This window comes from Sarcophilus harrisii, chromosome 1 (genome assembly GCF_902635505.1).
Source record: "Sarcophilus harrisii chromosome 1, mSarHar1.11, whole genome shotgun sequence".
Lineage (NCBI taxonomy): Eukaryota > Metazoa > Chordata > Mammalia > Dasyuromorphia > Dasyuridae > Sarcophilus > Sarcophilus harrisii.
The window spans coordinates 163,097,583-163,118,929 of record NC_045426.1 but is presented as its reverse complement, the minus strand read 5'-3'; the positions used below and the strand labels follow the sequence as shown (position 1 = coordinate 163,118,929).

General features: G+C 34.6%; 1 protein-coding gene across 1 annotated transcript in view; it reads right to left on the bottom strand.

The window, feature by feature from the left end:
* The window catches only part of TBCA (tubulin folding cofactor A), an 86,845-nt gene extending 66,423 nt beyond the window's left edge, over positions 1-20,422 (bottom strand). The window contains exon 1 of the mRNA XM_003759424.4: positions 20,237-20,422. Coding sequence (XP_003759472.1) covers positions 20,237-20,289 — 53 coding nt within the window. The 5' untranslated portion in view covers positions 20,290-20,422. The remainder of the gene's footprint in view (positions 1-20,236) is intronic.
* Between the last annotated feature and the right edge of the window lie 925 nt (positions 20,423-21,347).

Genomic DNA, 21,347 nt, shown 5'->3' with positions numbered 1-21,347 from the left:
ATGTTGATCTCCAATGCTGCCAGCAGAGAACTGAGCCACTTCCAGCTGGTGATGATCCTTTCCTAAGTAATTTTCACCATCTACAAGATGTTGTTTTCTCTTTACTTCCAATAGGGTCTCCACAGAAGACAAAAAGAGTCTTCAACACCAGGCAAGAATTATATACCTTTCCCCTGCAGTGCAAAAAGACAACAGATTCCATCACTGAGAGAATTCCTTTTGTCATAGTTTCTTTTCAGTGTCTGAACACAAAGAACCTCTAAACCTGGAGAAGGATTCTCAGTGTTGCCATGAGTTCCTAACATGTTCTATATTCAGATACAATAACTGAAACACCCTCATCCTTATTCTACTTTTTAACATGAAGAGAAGAGGCATGATTTCCAAGAATGCTGCCCCACTGATTGCCAATGAACCTCACTTGTTCCCCTTTTTATTATTTATATTTTATTATAATTATTATATATTATATTATATATTAATTATATATATTATATCCCTTTTATATTATGTGAAATTATTCAAATCATGAATTAATTGGAAAGTGCCTAAATTTAAATGCCCAAAGGATGCAGTTCAAATATAAGCTCTGATATTGTTTCCTCCTGACATTATTATATTTGCTAATGACAAAAAGCAGGGAATCCAGTTAGTACTTAAGAACAAATGAAATATCTAGATTAGAATTGATCTGAAAAACTGTGGGTTTTAAGGGATTGCAAACTCAATGAGTCAATAATTCATCATGGCTGCCTAAAAAATGAGATCTTAGGTTACTTTGAGACAATAAGAGACAGATAGAGACAGACACACAGATAAGAGAATTAGTATTTAGAATAAGAGAGTATGCGATAGTGCCTCTATCATCCATTCTAGTCAAAGCATAAGGAATACCAGAATACCAACAAACTTAAAATTATTCATATCTTTCTAGGACTCAGTACTAGTACTAGCACTCAGAAGGTACTGATTTAAAAAAAAATAATAGCAATTTATTTTTCCAAATATATGTAAAAATGATTTTTAACATTCATTTTTTAAGACTTTGTGTTCCAAATTTTTCTCTCTCCCTACCTTGCCTCCCCCTCCCTCTCTCCCCAAAACAACAAGCAATCTGATACAAGTCAAAAATGTGCAGTTTTTTAAAAACATTCCATATTTATCATGTCGTGCAAGAAAAATCAGGTTGAAAGGAGGAAAAAACACAAATATGCAAAAACTAACTTAAAAAAAGGATAAAATACTAAGAATATAGAGATATTCAATCTCTATAATTAGTTCTTTCTGAATGCAGATGGCATTTTTCATCCCAAGTCTATTGAAATTACCTTGAATCACTGCATTATTGAAAAGAGCCAACGAGCAAATATAATAAAGATGACAATACTACCTAAACTAATCTATTTATTTAGCGCTATACCAATCAGACTTCCCAAAAACTATTTTGATGACCTAGAAAAAATAACAAACTTCATATGGGAAAACAAAAGGTCAAGAATTTCAAGGGAATTAATGAAAAAAAAAATCAAATGAAGGTGGCCTAGCTGTACCAGATCTAAAATTATATTATAAGGCGGCGGTTACTAAAACTATCTGGTATTGGCTAAGAAATAGACTAGGTGATTCATAGAATAGGTTAGGTTGAAAGGACAAAACAGCCAATAACTTTAATTTTCTAGTGTTTGACAAACCCAGAGACCCCAGTTTTTGGGATAAGAATGCATTATTTGACAAAAATTGCTTGGAAAATTGGAAATTAGTATGGCAGAAACTAGGCATTGACCCACACTTAACACCGTACACCAAGATAAGGTCAAAATGGGTTCATGATCTAGGCATAAAGAATGAGATCATAAATAAATTGGAAGAACATAGGATAGTTTACCTCTCAGACCTGTGGAAGAGGAAGGAATTTATGACCAAAGAAGAACTAGAGATCACTACTGACTACAAAATTGAAAATTTTGATTATATCAAATTGAAAAGTTTTTGTACATCAAAATTGAAAATTTTGATTATATCAAATTGAAAAGTTTTTGTACAAACAAAACTAATGCAGGCAAGATTAGAAGGGAAACAAACTGGGAAAACATTTTTACAGTCAAAGGTTCTGATAAAGGACTCATTTCCAAAATATATAGAGAATTGACTAATTTATAAGAAATCAAGCCATCCTCCAATTGATAAATGGGTCAAAGGATATGAACAGACAATTTTCAGATGATGAAATTAAAACTATTACTACTCATATGAAAGAGTGTTCCAAATCACTATTGATCAGAGAAATGCAAATTAAGACAACTCTGAGATACCACTATACACCTGTCAGATTGGCCAGAATGACAGGGAAAGATAATGCAGAATGTTGGAGGGGATGTGGGAAAACAGGGACACTGATACATTGTTGGTGGAATTGTGAACACATCCAGCCATTCTGGAGAGCTATTTGGAACTATGCCCAAAAAGTTATCAAACTGTGCATACCCTTTGATCCAGCAGTGTCTCTACTGGGCTTATACCCCAAAGAGATACTAAAAAAGGGAAAGGGACCTGTATGTGCCAAAATGTTTGTGGCAGCCCTGTTTGTAGTGGCCAGAAGCTGGAAAATGAATGGATGCCCATCAATTGGAGAATGGTTGAGTAAATTGTGGTATATGAATGTTAGGGAATATTATTGTTCTGTAAGAAATGACCAGCAGGCCGAATACAGAGAGGATTGGTGAGACTTACATGAACTGATGCTGAGCGAAATGAGCAGAACCAGGAAATCATTATATACCTCAACAACGATACTGTATGAGGATGTATTCTGATGGAAGTGGATTTCTTCAACAAAGACAAGATCTAACTTAGTTTCAATTGATCAAGGATGGACAGATGCAGCTACACCCAAAGAAAGAACACTAGGAAATGAATGTAAACTGCTTGCATTTTTGGTTCTTCTTCCCAGGTTATTTATACCTTCTAAATCCAATTCTCCCCGAGCAACAAGAAAACTGTTCAGTTCTGCACACATATATTGTATCCAAGATCTACTGTAATCTATTTAACATGTATAGGACTGCTTGCCATCTGGGGGAGAGGGTGGAGGGAGGGAGGGGAAAAACTGAAACAGAAGTGAGTGCAAGGGATAATGTTGTAAAAAAATTACCCTGGCATGGGTTCTGTCAATAAAAAGTTATTAAAAAAAAAAAAAAGAAAAAAGAAAAGAGCCAAGTCCATCACAGTAGATCACATAAATCTTATTGTTACTATGTACTCTTGGTTCAGCTCACTTCACTCAGCATCAGTTCATGCAAGGTTTTTTTTTTTGTTTGTTTGTTTTTGTTTTTTAGGATTTTCTGAAATCAGCTTGCTTATCATTTGCTCATGTACATAGATATATGATATGTAGTAGTAGCAAAGGACTGGAAACAAAGAGATGCCTCTACTGGGGTGGTATATTACCTAGCTGGCAGCAAAATAAGTACTACAGATAAGTGAGGGAAAAGAGACTCAGAAGAGTTAAATGATAAAGCCATCTTCTCATAGCAAACAAAGGTCAGAGGCAGAGTTCAAACTCAGATCATTCCTAATGACAAGACTAGGACCTCCCCACTACCATACTTCCTTCAAGTTGATCATTATCAACTTATAGTCCAAATTCCAAAGAAAATATAATTCTTTTTGAATTTTAAGATTCTTCTTAAACTTTGTTCAAAATAAAATTTATTTTCATTACTTCTAAATCTATTCCTATTTCTGAGTGATTTTGTGGCACCACTATTCATCTTATCTTTTATCTTCAAATATTTGGTTGTATCTTGGGATATAAGAGAATTAAATTAGAGGGAAAAATTTAGTTGCTAAAAAGTATGTTGATTCAATCTTTTATTGCTTCTTCATTTCTACCTTTACTACTCTAGTTTATTCCCTTCACTCACCTATACTATTTCAATAGTATGAATTTATAAATAGTATACAAATGAATTTCCCTCTGCTTCTATTCCACCTACCTTCCCGTGATTCAATGAATCCTTTATACTACTGCCAAACTAATAATCTTCCTTTCCGATAAATCTAGTCATATCATTCCTCTGCTCAAATCTTCAGTGGCTCCTTACTTCCTATAAAGTATAATTTCCTATATCTAGTATTTAAGGTCCTCTATAATCAGTTACACCACATTACCTTTCTAACCATCTCAGGTTACTCCTCTATATATTCTGTCCTGAATGTTCTTTGCTTTTCCCAACTTCATGATTTTGCTTATACCACTCAATGTCTGGATCATCTTTTCTCCTTCTTGATTTGATAAATTCCTATCCTTTAAAATTCAATTCAAATCCTACCCTCTTCCATTATACCTTTCATCATATATGTGATAACTTCTCCCTAAAGATTTCTTTTAATGATGCACATTATTTACAGTTATCTATGTTGATCTTCTTTGCCACTAGACTGTTAAGTTCCATGAGGGCCCAGATATGTTTCTTTGTTATACTTTATTCCTTCAGAGTTTGCTTAGTGAGGGGGTAAGGGAGAGGTATTAGTGTTAACATTGCTGTTGTTATTATTAGCAGAAGTTTTAATTTAGGTGGATTTAATAAATATGCATTTGAAAGAACTCAATCACATATTAAAAGATTCGTTTAATAAAGTGTTAGTGTTACTTTAGCTAAAATATTTTTATTAAAATAGAAAGCAGGGCCTAAATTATTTCTTATTACCAATTTATTTAATGGGGAAAACTTGTACAATTTAAATAAAATTTTAGAATTCTGCATTTAAAAAGATGAAAATTACATAGAATATTTAAAAAGTAACTACTTTGATAGGTCATATTTAAAACTAAAACAACTGACACTATGGGAATACAAAGTCAAAGTATATATAATCAATGTACCAAAACAATTTAAAAAAAATATTACTAAATTAGGTAAGTACAAAACAAGAGTTTTAACTTTAAAGTACTTTCAAATCTACCAATCAATTTAAAATTTTCTTCCAACTCATCACTTTTTATCTAGCAAGTGGTTATTCAGTTGTTTACAGTTAGTCTTTGTAATTTCATTTGAGGTTTTCTTGGCAGATATTAGAATGATTTGTGCTATTTCCTTTTCCAGTTCATTTTAAAGATGAGAAAACAGAGGCAAAGAGGGCTAAATGACTTGCCCAGGGTCACACAGCTAATAAGTGTCCGAGACCAGATTTGAACTCAAGATGTAATTTCCTGATCCCAAATCTGGCACTTTTTATCTACTATACCACCAAAATGCCCACAACAAGTCCCCCTGCCTCAAATCTAGTTAAAAAAAAACAAAAAACAAACCTAATGTGGCAAGCCAGCCAATCATCTGTCTTTCAGTTCTATGAAAAGCAGAAGATACTAAATCCTTGGGTTTAAAAAGTTATTTTATCTAAAATATTATTAAATTTCTTAAATTGAGGTTTAAATAACAGAAAATATGGAGAAATTGAGAGCAAAAATAAGGATAGATTTGGTTCTTCTTAAGTCAAATTTGTTTAAATCACTCATCAAGACCACTCAATTTACTTGCTGTCCAAAGGAGAAGGTGGAGGAAAGGGAGGGAGAAAAAATTTGGAATACAAGATTTTGCAAGGGTGAATGTTGAAAATTATACATATATTTTAAAAATAAAACTCAATTTATATTATTTTTCCAAGTAAAATATAATTATTTTCCCTTGCTTAATCCCAAAATTTTCTCATTCACTTTGGAATTTTGCCCAAAGAGCTTTTCAACTGTGAATACACCCTTTGATCCAGCAAAACCATTATTAGATTTAAGACCCGAAGAGATGGGAAAAAAAAAGGGGGGGGGGTATTTAAGGACCTATTTGTACAAAAATATTTATAGCAACTCTTTTTGTAGTGGCAAAGAACTGGAAATTGAGGGAATCTCCCAATTGGAAAGTGCCTGAAAAAGTTGTGATACATAATAAAAATAGAAAAAACTTGTTAAGACTTGCATGAACTGACACAAAAGTGAAGTGAACAGAATTGTAAATAACTTTAGCTATTCTCAGTAATACAATGATCCAAGACTAACTTTAGAGTTATCAAAAAAGTCATGATGAAACTGTTATCTACCTCCAGAGAGAAAACTGATGGATTCTGAATACAATTATATAATTTCCAAACTATACTATTTTTCATTTTCAAAATTTCTGTGTTTTTTTTTCCTTTGGCTCTGTGTCATCCCTCACAATATAAATAATATGGTAATATGTTTTACATGATTAAACATTATTAAACCATATAACAAATTGCTTAAAATCTGGAGGGGAGATGAGAAAAAAATTGTTTTTTACTGTTAACTGGGAGAAAATAAAATATTTAATAACATTAAAAAAGAAAAAAATTCTCACTTGTACAATAGTCTTTTATAATGTTATATAATAATAGGCACTAAGATAAAAATATATAACAAGCTAGTAAGAGTTCAACAAGATTTTTTAATGGAATTTTTATTAATCACACATCTACATAAATCTGCAAATAGTAAAATGAGATTATTTAATCTGTAGAAGATATATTTGCTTACTTATATTGAATGCTGCTGCATATATTGACCATTTTTTCCATATAGGATTCATAGATTTTTTTTTTTTTAACCAAAAATTCCTCACAAAACTGAGAAATACAAGAGACTGGGAACTACTATCTACAAAAACATAATACTAGTAGGGCAATATAGTTTCCCAGAACTGGCAATAGTTGCTACCATGAAACATTTAGCATCCTCCAAAGATAGCCACCACCTTAAACTTCTTCACCTAAGGTTTTTATTTCTAATATTATACACAGAAGCTATGAACAAAAAGGGAATTTTGTTTATGGAACTTCATTTTACATAAGCTAACTATTCTGTGAAGTGAGGAATGCCTGTAGGTGCTATTAATGTTTTTATGTTCACTAACTTTTAAGAATGAGCATAATCAAATATCCAAATAAGATTTTCAGTAGTTAACTTTAAGACATGATAATGAACCTATAAACTAAATACAGTTTCCAAACAGTGCTGTATTTTTCCATTATTTCTAAATAAGGATAGGAAATAGAAACTTAATGTGTCAAAGCATCATTAATTTCCCTGTGGTCACTAAAAAAAAATCATTATATACTCCATGGCCTCCAGTACTTATATCAAATCTTTACTTCAAAGCATTGTAAAGGCAACTAACTGTCATCACATTAATTTATACACTGTTTAATGTAACTTAGTATCTATTTCTACCATTCATCCTAAAATTTATAATAATCCCTGTAACATGCAATCAGTATTTTCAATGTAAATAGTTTCAAAGTCATATCATCATATTAAGAGCTTTAATTTTAGAATTACTGTGAAAGCATAAAATAAATGAAAACCTGTAAATTGTCACTAAGTCTTATAAAAAAGAAGTCATGAAATGGAAATTTAAGTACTAGGCTAATCTAAAGTTCTTCATAAACATCTAACTATGAACCAAACTAAAAAACATATAAAGTCTGAGAAGGTTCAGCATCTTTAAGTGTTCTGAAAGAAAAACACAATTATAAATAAATCTATCTATACCTAATTATATCTTACCATTTCTATTATGATTTCAAAAATGTAGTACCATAGGTTAGTCCTAACAAGTAGTTAAAATCACACTCTGGGGCAGCTAGTTGGGGCATTGGATATAGCACTATCCCTGAAGTCAGGTGGAGCTGAGTTCAAATATGGTCTCAGACACTAAACACTGCCTAGCTGTGTGATCCTGAGCAAGTCACTTAACCCCAACTGCCTCAGGGGAAAAAAAATCACACTCCAAATCCTAACAAATTTAATTAATGAAGCATTATGTCAATGTACAATGAATATATCATTTAATTTTAATTCAGTTTACACAGAACTCTATAAGAAAATATAGTTAAAAAGACACTCAATATGATCTTTGTATAGCAATTAAAATCACAAATACAATTAACTTTTGTTTTAGGAATTCAAGGCTCCTAGATGACTCAAGGTCGCGCTTTAGTTTTAAATTATCACATTATTCAAGTTGTTTTTTTTTTAATGCAACAACATCAGTTATCAATTATCCAGATACTGAATGAAACCCCCACCAAGCTGTCAAAGCCATACTGAAAAATGGCCATAAGAGATCACCTAGTTATCAAAAGCTATCTCTTTAAAAGGCTGAGGTCTATTAGTGGTTTAAAAGATCACAGTAGGGGGTTAATGTTGTTGTCTGACTCACTTTCATCAGTTTAAGAACCCATTAGCCCTCATTAGCATAGGTGCTCCATAGGTCTTTTGAAGTCTATTTCAGCTCTAGTCGGTCAACGAAGGTGGAACTTTTTTCTTAAGCCTTGAAGATTGAAGTTTTTCTCCCAGCTCAAATGAGCTGAAGTCAAGGTGACCTTCCCCTGAAAATGAGATACTCCCCTTTATTCCTTTCTTCATATAAGTAAGATAAAAAGGCAACTTACTTGTTTATACTGAGTGGAATGTAAAATGATTGTTTACATACAAAATTTGAGAGTATGCTTTCTGCATATTCATTATTTACATAAATTTCGGCTGTCCTAAGATCCTAGATTTAGATGTCCAATATTTTCGGTCTACTGATGAGAGAACTGAGGCACAGCAAAGTTAAATGACTTCGTCAGAGCAAAACCATTAGCTACCTCTAAGGCAATATTATAATTCAGCTCTTCCTAATTCCAAATGCAAGGCTTCTTTACTGCACCCTCCTCACTTTCACAATGCAAAAATATTCAGCACCTACTGATCAAGGACCATTCCCCAAGAAATACATGCTTAACCGTCTTTAAAATGAAGAGAAATTATTATTATAAGTATAGAGGAAAATGTTTTATCACAACATGAGAAATGAAATTAAAATTACTGAGCTAATTTTTACTTCATAACCACCAAATTGTTAAAGATGCAAATAATCAGAAATGGAAGAGCTAAGTTGTAAATTAGTCCAACCATTCTGGAAAACAATTTGGAATTATGCAAGAAAGATCATTTACACTCTTCATATTCTTTGATCTAGCAATCCTATACTTCTAGGCATAAATCCCAAGGAGGTCAAAGATAAAAAGGAGGATCCTATATATACCACAGTATTAATGACAGCACTTTTCTGGTTATAAAAAAAAACTGGAAACAAAATAGGAACTGAATGATTTGTAGCATGTGAATATAATACAGTTTTACTACACTAAAAATCCAGGAATTCAAAGAAACAGACTTATTTAAGTTGATGCCAAGTAAGCAGAACCAAGAAAACAAAATGTAAAAAACAACAACAACAACAAACAGCACCTGAATTCAGAATGAACTTGATAACACCTAATCCTGATGTCAGATAGCTAGACATGTATATGATAGCAGCTGTATTGACTGGTTTTATTTGACTTGTTAAAAGGATAGTACAGGGGCAGAAGGGAAGAAAATATAGGAAAATTGTTGTAATGCTTTGAAAAGGCATTAATAACAATAAAATTTTGAACTGAACTGGAAGATACCCTTTCAGAATCACGAAGCTGTGAAAGTCCTTTAAATTTCATAAGAACAAATTAAATATTCTTCACCCTGATCTTACTTATCCTACCTTTCCAATCTCATTTCACTTCACTCCCCCCTTCCAAGTATTAGATGGGCCAGCTATTGGGATCAATTTGCTGATCCTCACACATCCAGGACATGGCACTTTAAATTAGGTAATGCAAAGGTATAGAGATAATTTTTTCATTCCTAGAATACTCCCCCCACCCCCTTCAACCCCCCTTGAAATACAAAGTCTTAAATAAAGTATACTACTTTTCTACTTGAGAACTTTTTTGGTCCTCCCAGCTGCTAATGATCTTCCATCCAAGGTTACTCTGTATGAGTTTTGTTTATGTTTTGTATGTACTTTAAGTTCCACAAGGACAAGAATGTTTCAATTTTGTCTTTATAACCCCATTGCCTAGGACATATTAAATGCATAATAAATGCTCAAATGATTGTAAAAATAATATATTTATGATTTCTGAAGATGAGTGAAGCCTTTTTTACAGCAACAAAAATTCAAAGCTACATGGCTGTGCATACTTATTTTTTAACTTTGTTTTTTCTTGAGGGTTTTTTTTCCAAGGCTGGGAAGAGAGATGTTTTCTGGGAGAAGAGATGTTTTCTTCTGCAACATGAAATGTTTTGCATAACTTCACGTGCATCTTCATAGGGAAGAGAATCCGGAATTCAAAAATTTAAAAACAAATGCAAAAAAAAAATGTTTTACATGTAAACTGGGGGGGAAATAAAAAATAAATTTAAAATCAAACTCTCTGAAAGCATGACATCCAATAAGAGAGGGAAAAACTCCAGGGGAGGAACTTTTTCTACTAGAACTCCACTTCCTTTGCAATTCACAGTCTTCAAGTTGCCTGGGGTACTCTAGTTTGGTCAGAGGCAAAATATGTCCTCAGGACTACCTAATTTCTTAAGTAAGTAGCCTAGGTGGTAGGTCTCTTTAGCCACTATCCTAAGTAGGCATGATTTGATAATAAAGAGCGAATCATAAATAATGTCCAGTATACAAAAAATTGCCCAATTTAGAAACATTGTATTCTAGAAAATCATTCATAAGAAAGCTATTTAAGATCCAGAACAGTTTCCTCATAGAAAACATATTAGGGAATAATATTAATAGTATTTAACTGTTTTATCAGTTTAAAAACATGATCAGTATATTCATTAAATGTATGGACATATATAGTTTGTGTCCGTCACTGAATCTCAAAATACTTAAACTAAAGGGAAAGGAAACCCCTTAAAACAAGTCGCTTAAGGACAGTTTTTTAAAGTACTTCTTTCTACTGCAAGTAACAGGCAACTCAAAATTATTCAGACTGACTCAAGAAGAATCTATAAAGCAATGCTTCATTTAATCAGGGTTTTTCTCTATAAATGAGTATTCTAAATAATTTTATAAATGAGTATTCTAAATAACTAAATAATTTTATGTAACTCTTAAAAATATCTAAGCTTTTCATAAAATGATATAAATTCTTCTAAAGTATATTACATACTACTTCTTAATAGAGAATAGACATAAGCAAGAAAATAAAAGCAAGAATGCTTCAATTCTAGGATAGCAAGATAACTTTTATGTCTCATGTCCAAATGAAGTAGTCCCTACCTTGATTATTCTAAGGGTCATCATATCAATTTTTGCACTGACTTATTAATAACCCTGGATTCAACCTATTAATCATCCTTTTGAATCCTTTTGTATTCTTTTTAAATGGTTTTGAGTCCTCTTATCACTCAAATCCAATTCACTTGCATGTCATGCCATCACCTCCCAAATGGTCATCTTCAAAAAGGAAGGACAAACAACTTCACTTCTTATTCTCTGTGCCATTCTGCATATAGGTTTCTAAAAAGTTCTTCCAATCTCCTCCCCCTCTTTCTTCACACAAATCCATCCTGTAAATTTATCAATAGCAAATCTGCAACAGGTTATTGGTAATATTCAACAATATATTACTAACTCCGAAGGGCAGTTTTGCATAGGGAAAATCTGTTCTCCTACAAAATGTTATTTCTTGCTACTGTCATAGATGAAATATTGAACAAATGACCCACTGGCCTGACTCAGTGTAGCATGTGCTGAATATTTAAGACTATTAATATCTAAGAATTCAGGATTGAGGATTGTAGTGCTACTTTTTTTGTGATTAAAAAAAACTGAAACAGAAAGAGGCAAATTTTAATTTAAATGTCCAATATTTTTAAAGTTACTACGTGGTATACACTGATAAATGAATCTTAGATTTTTCTCCTTTGAGACCAAATAAATACCTATCATTTATAACTCTTGGCAATTATTCCTCTGCTTTTGCCTCTACCAAATAATTGTTGACAAGGAGCTAGTAAAAAGTTGATACATTCCTCTGCTTCAGGTTTACTGTGCTTTAGACTTCTCTTTTGGGGAAGCAGATATAAATTACTCGAATTTCAAAAATAACGAGCCAATTTTCAAAAGTGGAAAAATGGACACCTTAAGGTTACTTCATCTCACAGCAAAGAGGATGACAGGAAAGCAAACCATCGGGCTATTTCCTCAACTCCAAAAGGATGCTGCATTTAAAATTTTACATCTAACTTTAAAAAAGGAAACAAGAGTCAAGAGGAGAAATAGAAAATATTACTTGCGTAGTGTTTACTTCAGATTACTGAATAAGAGCTTGAAGAGATCTCAAAGAACATATCAAGTTGAATCATGTCACATATTTTTCCCATTTTGGGGAAAATGTGTCACATATCTGCTTAATAATGTGGGACAGTGCACATTTGTATCAAAATAAGTTTTAAAATTTATAGTAAATAAAATTTACATAGTTACAGTAACAAAAATTGCTGAAGAAAAAAGGTAAAATAAATGCTAGATATGTCCATATACATCCTCGAAATATCAGCTGTACAGCAGAGTAAAGGTATAAACAAACTTGGGAAGATGCCACAGTTTGGGAAAGGTGGTTTCTGAAAGGGTTGCTGTACAAAAATCAATGCAATTTCCCCATAGGTTCATGATGTAAAATTCTATAATCAAGGCTTGTAGATTTGTAATTATGGTATGTCAGCTACATTTAAACAAGAGTGTTAAAAGATTGTTAAAGTTAAACTAACACAATTGCAGTGTGAATTGTCTTAGTCTCATTCTAATCTACTGATGTCACTTTCATTTAATCAGAGGGAAACTATGGGCCAATGTCAGTGCTATTTCACATACCCTAACACACTATGTTCACATTAAATTTTTGTTCATTAGCAACACAAAATGGCTATGTGAAGATATATTTAAGAAAGTTATTTCTAATTTATTCATTCATTAATTCACTGATAGAACATTTCAGCTGACCTTATTGTTAAATAAGTTGTTTTTGAAAGTGATTAAGCAATTTTTTATGTTTACTGAATGGGTGCATTTTTTCTGAGAGAAAACTTTGATAATCATACAATGAATGACCACAAAACTAGTAAACCATTTATTTCTAGAAAATAATAATCCTACTTAAGAACTATTCACATAAGTAGTTTGTTTTAGCACAACAATTAACATGAATTCCATATTTTTTTCTCTCAGAGCAAATTCTTTTTTATCAAAGCATCATATATTAACATTGAAGGGAAATCATCTAGACCAATGTTCTCATTTTATGGACAAAAAAACTAAGGCTCAAAAAACCTGGATGACTTTATACTAAATCAGATAACTAGTGTTATAGTCAGGATTTGAACATATATCTTCTTAATTCCAAATCTTTTCATTTCAATGAAACAAGTTTTTTTTTTTTAATTTATAAAATTTATATTTTTATTTATAAAGTTTCTTTATTATATAGCTTATATTAAAAAAAATAAAAAATTTGTTACATAACAGTTGTAGAAGCCAAAAGTTATTTATAATTTATAATAATGCTGCACTGTTATTTAAAATTTAACATAAGCACAATATGGCTTATATAATTGTATATAGTTGTCTTATAAGGAAAGTAACAAGATATGAAGATTCTTTAAGTAAACTATAATAACTATATCAAGAGATTTTCACAATCTAAGCAAACTTTAATGACAAGTCAGAAGACAGAGACACCAGAAGAAGAACACTGCTTTTCAAGAGGCATGTATCAGCACAAAACTCACTGAAGATTTCCAGGTATGACCAAATAATATATAACCAAACTAACTACCTAGGTATTTCAGGAATCATCTGGTGAAACAGAAGTACATTTTATCTTTATACAAACTAGAAACTAAAATGGATGAAACTAGGAGGAAAACTTTTATAATAGAGGTAATTTTTAGATATTTTAGCTCAAAAATAATTATTTAAAAGGACTAATTTTGGATTATATAGTATTTGAAAACCTGTAACCAGCTAGGGGGTACAACAGTGTGCTGGGCCTGAAGCCAGCATCTTCATGAGTTCAAAAATTTGCCCCCAGACTTTTACTAGTCATCTGACTCTGGACAAGTCATTTAACCCTAGTTGTCCCAGTTACTTCATCTGTAAAAAAGTAAGTTGGAGAAAGTAATGGCAAACTATTCCAGTATTTCTGTCAATAAATTCCCAAATGAAGTCACCAAGAGTCAGAAACAGCTGAAATGATTCTACAATCCATGTAACACATCAGAAGAATCAAAGAATGAAAATCACAAAATATGAAAGATGGAATGAGCTCAGTAAATTATCTAGTACAACCCCCCCCCCCCCACACACACACACAAAATAATTTCCCATTATAATACATCCCACAAGGGATTATGCAGTCACTTTATTTTTAATAATTTTTTTCCAATTACATGTAACGATAATTTTCAACATTCACTACTTTTATAAGATTGAGTTCCAAATTTGTCTCTCTTCCATTCCCCCTCCAAAGATGGAAAACGATCTGATAACAGTTATACACATACAGTTCATATTAGACATATTTCCACATTAGTCATGTTGTGAAACAAGAATTAGAACAAAAGAGAAAAACCACAAAAAAGAAAAAACAAAGCAAAAGGGAGAATAGTATGCTTTAATCTGCATTCAGATTCCATGGTTCTGTCTCTGGATGTGAATCACATTCTCCATCTCGAGTCTTTTAGAATTTTCTTGGATCACTGTATTGCTAAGAAAAGCTACGTCTATCACAGTTGATCATCTTATAATCTTGTTATGACTGTGTAAAAGGTTCTCTGATTCTACTTATTTCACTAAGCATCAGTTCATGTAAGTCTTTCCAGGTTGTGAAATCTGCCTGATCATTATTCCATTACATTTACATATCATAATTTGTTCAGTTATGATGGGCATGCTCTCAATTTTCAGTTCTTTGTCACTACAAAAAGAGCTGCTATAAACATTGAGTCCTCTTTTTCTTTTTTTTTATGATCTCTTTGGGATACACACCTAATAGTAGTATTGCTGATATTACTGGATGCAAAGTATATGCAATTTTATAGTCCTTGGGGCACAGTCCAAATTGCCTTCCAGAATGGCTAGATCAGTTCACAACTACACCAAAAAAACCAAACCAAAACAAAAAAAAACAAACAGTGCTCCAATTTCCCCACATCATCTCCAACATTTATCATTTTCTTTTCCTATCATTTTAGCCAAAACTGAAGTGGTATCTCTTAATTTGCATCTCTATGATCAATAGTAATTTAGTGACATTTTTTCATGTGACTATAGATAGCTTTAATTTCTTCATCTGAAAACTGCCTGTTCATATCCTTAGGCCACTTCTCAGTAACTTTCAGATGATATTTAAAAAGGGAAAGCCAACACTATCACCTCTTAGGTAGCTCATTCCAAATTTTGACAACTAATATTAAGTCTTTCCAATACATTTCTATTAAAACAAAACTAAATTTGCCTCTTTTTTCCCCTTGAGGTGACTGGGATTAAGTGACTTGTGCAGGATGTATCTCACAGCTAAGAAGTGCTAAGTGTGTGAGGCCATATTTGAACTCAGGTCTTCCTGACTTCAGAGCTGATTCTCTATCTACTGTACCATCTAGCTGCCTTTAAATTTGCCACTTTGCATCTTCTACCCACAGTTCCTGATTCTGTCCTCTGGAGTCAAACAAAACAAATATTACCACCCTCCCCAACCCAAATATTTGAAATTATGAAAATATTCCAAATATTTGAAATTAACTCATGTTCACAGAGTCTTCTTTTCTTGAGCTGATTTCTTTTCAGTTCTCATGATGCTCACATGGCATGAATTTAAAGCCCTTCATCATCCTGGCTGCTCTTCTCTGGATGCTTTCCAGTTTATTAATCTCCTTAAACCATGGTCCCCAGAATTGAACCTAACATTCCAGATTCAATGAGAGAACAGTTATAATTTTTTTTTTCCCCTTTATTTAAAGCTTTTCACTTTTTAAAACATATGCGTGGACAAATCTTCAAAATCAGCCCTTGCAAAATCCCATGTTTCAATCCCCCCCACACCCTCCCTGCCAGATGGCAAGCAGTCCAATACATGCTAAACATGGCACATACATGTAAAATCCAATACATGCATACTCATCCATACAACCATCGTGCCATACAAGAAAAATTAAATCAAAGGCGGAAGAGAGAGAGAGAGAGAGAGAAGCAAAATAAAATGCAAGCAAACAAGAGTGAAAATTCTATATTGTGAACAGCACTCAGTTCCCACAGTCCTCTCTCCAGGTGTAGATGGCTCTTCATCACTGAAAAATTGGAACTGTTCTGAATCATCTCATTGTTGAAGAAAGCCACATCCATCAGAATTGATCATTGTATCATCTTGTTGTTGCCGTGTATAATGAATGATCTCCTGGTTTGTTCATTTCACTTAGCATGAATTCACACAAGTCTCTCCAAGTCTCTCTGAAATCATCCTGCTGATCGTTTCTTACAGAACAGTAATATTCCATAACAAGAGAACAGTTATAATTCTTGCTCTTTTAACTAATGATTTTTGGAGACAAGTCACTTTACCTCCCTAGATCTCAATTTTCTTTTTTTGCAAAATGAGGAAATTAGACTAGAAACAAGGATTTCAACCCTCTTTATGCCCCAAACTTCCCTGGATTCAGTTCTGAATCCTATTAATCAGTCTTCTTGCTTTTTTTTTTTTTTTTTTTTTGCTCAAGTGGCTATGTAATCAGATTAGCACATCTTGCTGAAGAAAAAGATTTAGGTAGTACTACAAATAGATTCTATAAACTTTGAAAGTGGAATTCAAAACCACTAAATAAGAGCAAGCAAGAGACAGGATTCATCTATCAGATATACCACATTCAGAAGTAAACTTGGAAACATAAATGCTTTATACCAACTGATTAAATGAGTCCATTGTTCCCAAAGATTAGATTGGAATAGGGAAATACAACTATATTTTTCTATCAATGACACTAGGAGTGTTCCATATCTCAGACACTTACTGATTGTGTGTCCTTAGGCAAGTTTCCCTCAGACTCACTTAGCATCAATTTCTACTTCTGCACATACCTCTGAAATCAAGAGAGTCAAGAATAATAATACCCTTAGATCACTAGTTCTGCTTCCAAACCAGAACCCATGGCCATCATCCCAAGAAGCAAACCTAGAGATGGGATCACTCACCATGACCAAAAGTCACTTACACAATAATAATGATTAAAATAACAAGACATCCTCTGAAGGACAGACAGGAAGCAACAGCTTTGAGGCAAGTCATATTACTAACCCCAAGTAGGTTACCACATTCTCCCTCAAACCTTGATGGAGACAGCCCTAGACCCTGAGGCCAAAAGCCCCAGAATAGCAGTGATTTTGCTCATGTTCCTGCCCCCCCCCTCCACTACTTTACTCAAATTCTATATCCTACCAGGATCAACATCTTCTGTTTGATGCTCAAAAGCTCCTTCATAACCTAGCACCCAGGTTATTCCTCAACACATACTCTTCAAATCTGTGATACTGGTTCTCCTGGTCTGATTGTTCCACAAACATGACACTTCATCTCTATTTCAGTAATTTTCTTTGGCTATCTCCTAATGCCTAGGTTATTTTACTGGAAGCCTTTCTCAATCCTTCTTAATTCTAATGATTTCCCTCGGTTAATGATTTCCTATTAATCCTATGAATACCTTGTTTTGTATATATATTTGCATGTTGATTCCCCCATTAGTTTGTAAGCTTCTAAAAGACAGGACTATCTTTTGTTTCTTTTTGTATTTGATTAAAGGTGCAATACCTGGCATATAATACTTGATGTGTTTATTGACTGCCTGTTTACTTATCACAAGACGTTAACAAGACAGTCCCCCCCACACTCAAAGAGCTTATAATTTAATGGGGAAGACAACATGTAAACAAATATATACAAAGAAAGCTCTATACAGGATAAATAAGAAATTGTTAAAAGAGGGAAAGCCCTGGAATTAAAAAGGAATTAAGGCGTCAGAAGTGGGATTATAGTTGGAATTTAAAGGAAGCCAAGGAGGTCAACATGGGAGCAGAAGAGGACAGCAAGCAGCCAGAAAAAAATGCTCAGAGCAAAGAAACATTAAAAGAATTGTGTACAAACAAGTTACATGTAAGATAAATCTGAAAGTCACCTCTTAAACTACAGATCTACACTAAAATAGGTGAAATGATTTATCACATCAGTTCTTTATAGGGATGAAATCACAGACCCAAACAGAAAGGAAATCAACAGCATAATCTCACTAAGAGCAGGGAATAAATTATTTAAAGTCATTCCTATATCCCAGGAATCAAGAATAGGCATTTAATAAATGTCAATGGATTTTTAAGTGCACTAACTTCCTCCCACACAACACTTACTCCCCTTTCCCACCTTAGAATGTTCACATAATCTGTCCCATAGGCCTAGAATGCACCTCATCTCTAAACTTCAGAAATTTCTTTCAACTCTGCTCACTACCACCTTCAGTAAGTTTTATAAGATTCTTTCCTGATGCCTTTCTCCCAGTTACTTTCTCCTGGGGGTAAAAAAGTTTAAATTGAAGAAAGAAATGGCAATCCATTCCAGAATCTTAACAAACAAAACTCACAGGCAATATGGTCCACAAGATCATAAAGAATTGGGCAGAATTAATAACTGAATGGCATAAAATCCTTGAAGGCAGGAGCTGTTTTATTTTTGTCTATTTTTATCAACCATCCCAGCATGATACTTGACAAGAGTTCTTAAATACCTTATTTATGGGTTGACTGAGACTACTATAAAAGGATTGTATTATTACTTCTGAGTATTGTTATCTATCTTATACAAAAAATTGTATAGTTTTTGCCCAGAAAAATCCACCCAATGCTTTTTAAATAGAAATACATGTTAGGTACCAAATTCTAAAAAAAAAAAAAAGTATATTGATTAGTTTTTTATGGTGTCTTTTCTTCCAAAGATTCAAAATTCATACGGTCTATTTGTGTCCAACCTATGGTATATAGCCTTTCTGGATTGTACTGGTCTTATTAGTCACAATCAGACACAATGTACCATGGATCCCAACGTAGTGATGTCATTTTGGTTCTCTTCCGGATGAGGGGAAACTGACCATGAGCAACTAAAATCGCATAATTTACCATAAGAAAAATCAATGTGTGTGTAAATCCAAGAATCCTATCTCAAAATTAGAACATTCTACCTAAGAACTTAGATAAATGAGGAGGCTTTTTGCTGCTCCTTAATATTCAAACATTCAATGTAAAAGTATAGCAAGACACAGTAATTATAGCTTAACGAATTCAGATTTTTCTCTCGTTTTCTAGCACTGCTTCTTCCTCAGGTTGGCACCCCAAATTGCTATACATCTGCCACGATGATGTCTCCTTTTTTGTCAATACATTGTGACTCAACAGATCAGGCTTCAGAGTCCACAACTGGTTTATCTTTATCTCAAAATACACACACAATTAAAAGATCTTAATAGTTTGGAAGCTTGTGAACAGGATTCTACTAAGACTGCTCCCTCCCAAAGCAAAAGTCGCTTTCCCTGGGGGCCATTTAATAGCCCAGCCGGACAGAGCACGTGTGACACTGAACTTGAGAGCAGATTGGGGGGAAGGAGAAGTTTGGGAGACGCTCTGGAAGTCAGCCCCGGATTCTCGCAAGCTGCGGCACGGAGGGGCGCTGACTCGGCGGCACCGGGACGCGATACAGAATCCAGGCCTTGCGCTGTGCCCTCCCTAGGCTTCCGCACGCCCGGGTCCGTCTTCAGACCGGCGGCGGACTCAAGTTCGCAGGCCCCAAAAATTCCGGGAGAAGCCGGCCTCTCCAACTTTCTCCCAAGTTCAAGAACGGAGGGTGTGTGCAGGCCCCGGGGCGCCGGCTGGGCCCGGGAGCAGGCGCCAGGCCTCGGGAAGCCCCGCCCCCTCACGGGGGACTGGGAGGGCGCGAAGGCAGCGAGTCCAGGGGAGGAGGGCTGCGCGTCCCTTCCACGCCCCCTGCCCCGAGGCGCTCCCGGGCGCGCGCTCCCTAAGGGCCCCACCCGGGATTCAGCACCCGCGGGAGGGGAGGGGAGGGGCGCGAGGCGCGGGCCTCCGTCCCTCCCCCTCGGACTCGTCCCCGCCCCTCCCTCGGCGCTGGGCAGGTGAGACGTCTGAAGACTAATGGCACAGGCCGTCGGCCCGGCCTCGGCCGGGCTCCCCGCCCCCCACACCCCCACCCCGGCCAAGCCGGCCCCAGCCGTGACGGAAGCCCTAAGGAAGACGCTGGCACTTACCTCTTCACGACTCCTGTCTTGATCTTGATCTGTCTCACGCGAGGATCAGCCATGGTCTTCCACTGAGCGCCGGCAGCAGGAGAGCGGAAAGTCGGGACTCACTGATGGGAGGAGACCGAGCACGCCGAAACCGGTTATGTCCGCTAACCCGGGGGAGGCCCTGTACGCATGCGCTGGTCCGGCTGCGGCCTGAGGTCTCTCTGCGCGTGGCTCCTCCTCCACCTCTCGCCTCGCGTTTGGCCAATGGGAACCTGGACACAGGTGGAAAGGCAACGCGGCCCCTCCCTCCGTTGCTAGCGGGCCCTTTCTTCGCTCAGGTAGCGTGGTCTGCAGTGGGCGGGGCAGCCCCTACGTATGTGTTTCCCAAGCTGTGACGTCTTTGGCTCGTACTCCCCCTCTCCCCAAAAGGCATGGGTTGCAAGGGATGCTTTTGTTTCCCTTATAAATATAAAGTTACTAACTTGGAAAACTTTTTAAAAGATGATTTACGTTTTCAATGCCCGGGGACCAGTGGCATTGAATACATTTTCATATGCTTAATAAATTGTTTTTTTTAACTATTTACAATTGTTTATCCCTGTATATATGACATACTATGTAAACATAAGAGTACATGTAGGCCATACTATATACTATAGTATTCTATAGTATTGTATCATATATATAGATAGTTATACTTTTAAACTGTGGAGTTATATAACAATGTAGGAGTCAAGAGAAATTTGGCAATAAAAAATATCATGAAAAATTAATTATGTAAAAATAAAGTACATCCATCTCATTAGTATGGAGATATGGTTTTGTCTTTAATAAATGGTAAAATTATATGTATACCGAAGAATTGTTTTAAAATAGATTTTCGTATGATTTAATATCAGTTTGATTTGTATAACTATTTTATATACCTATGTATCTCCCATCTGAAAATTTTTTGGGCATAAAGAGGTCTACAAGTAGAAAAAGGACCTGTTAATAGTACCACATAATATAACTATATGTTTTATGTAATACAGCACATATGTGTTTACATAGTATCTACATATTTGTAGTTTATAATGTATCATATTTGTGTAGTGTATATATATGTATATATTTGTGTGTATATATAGAG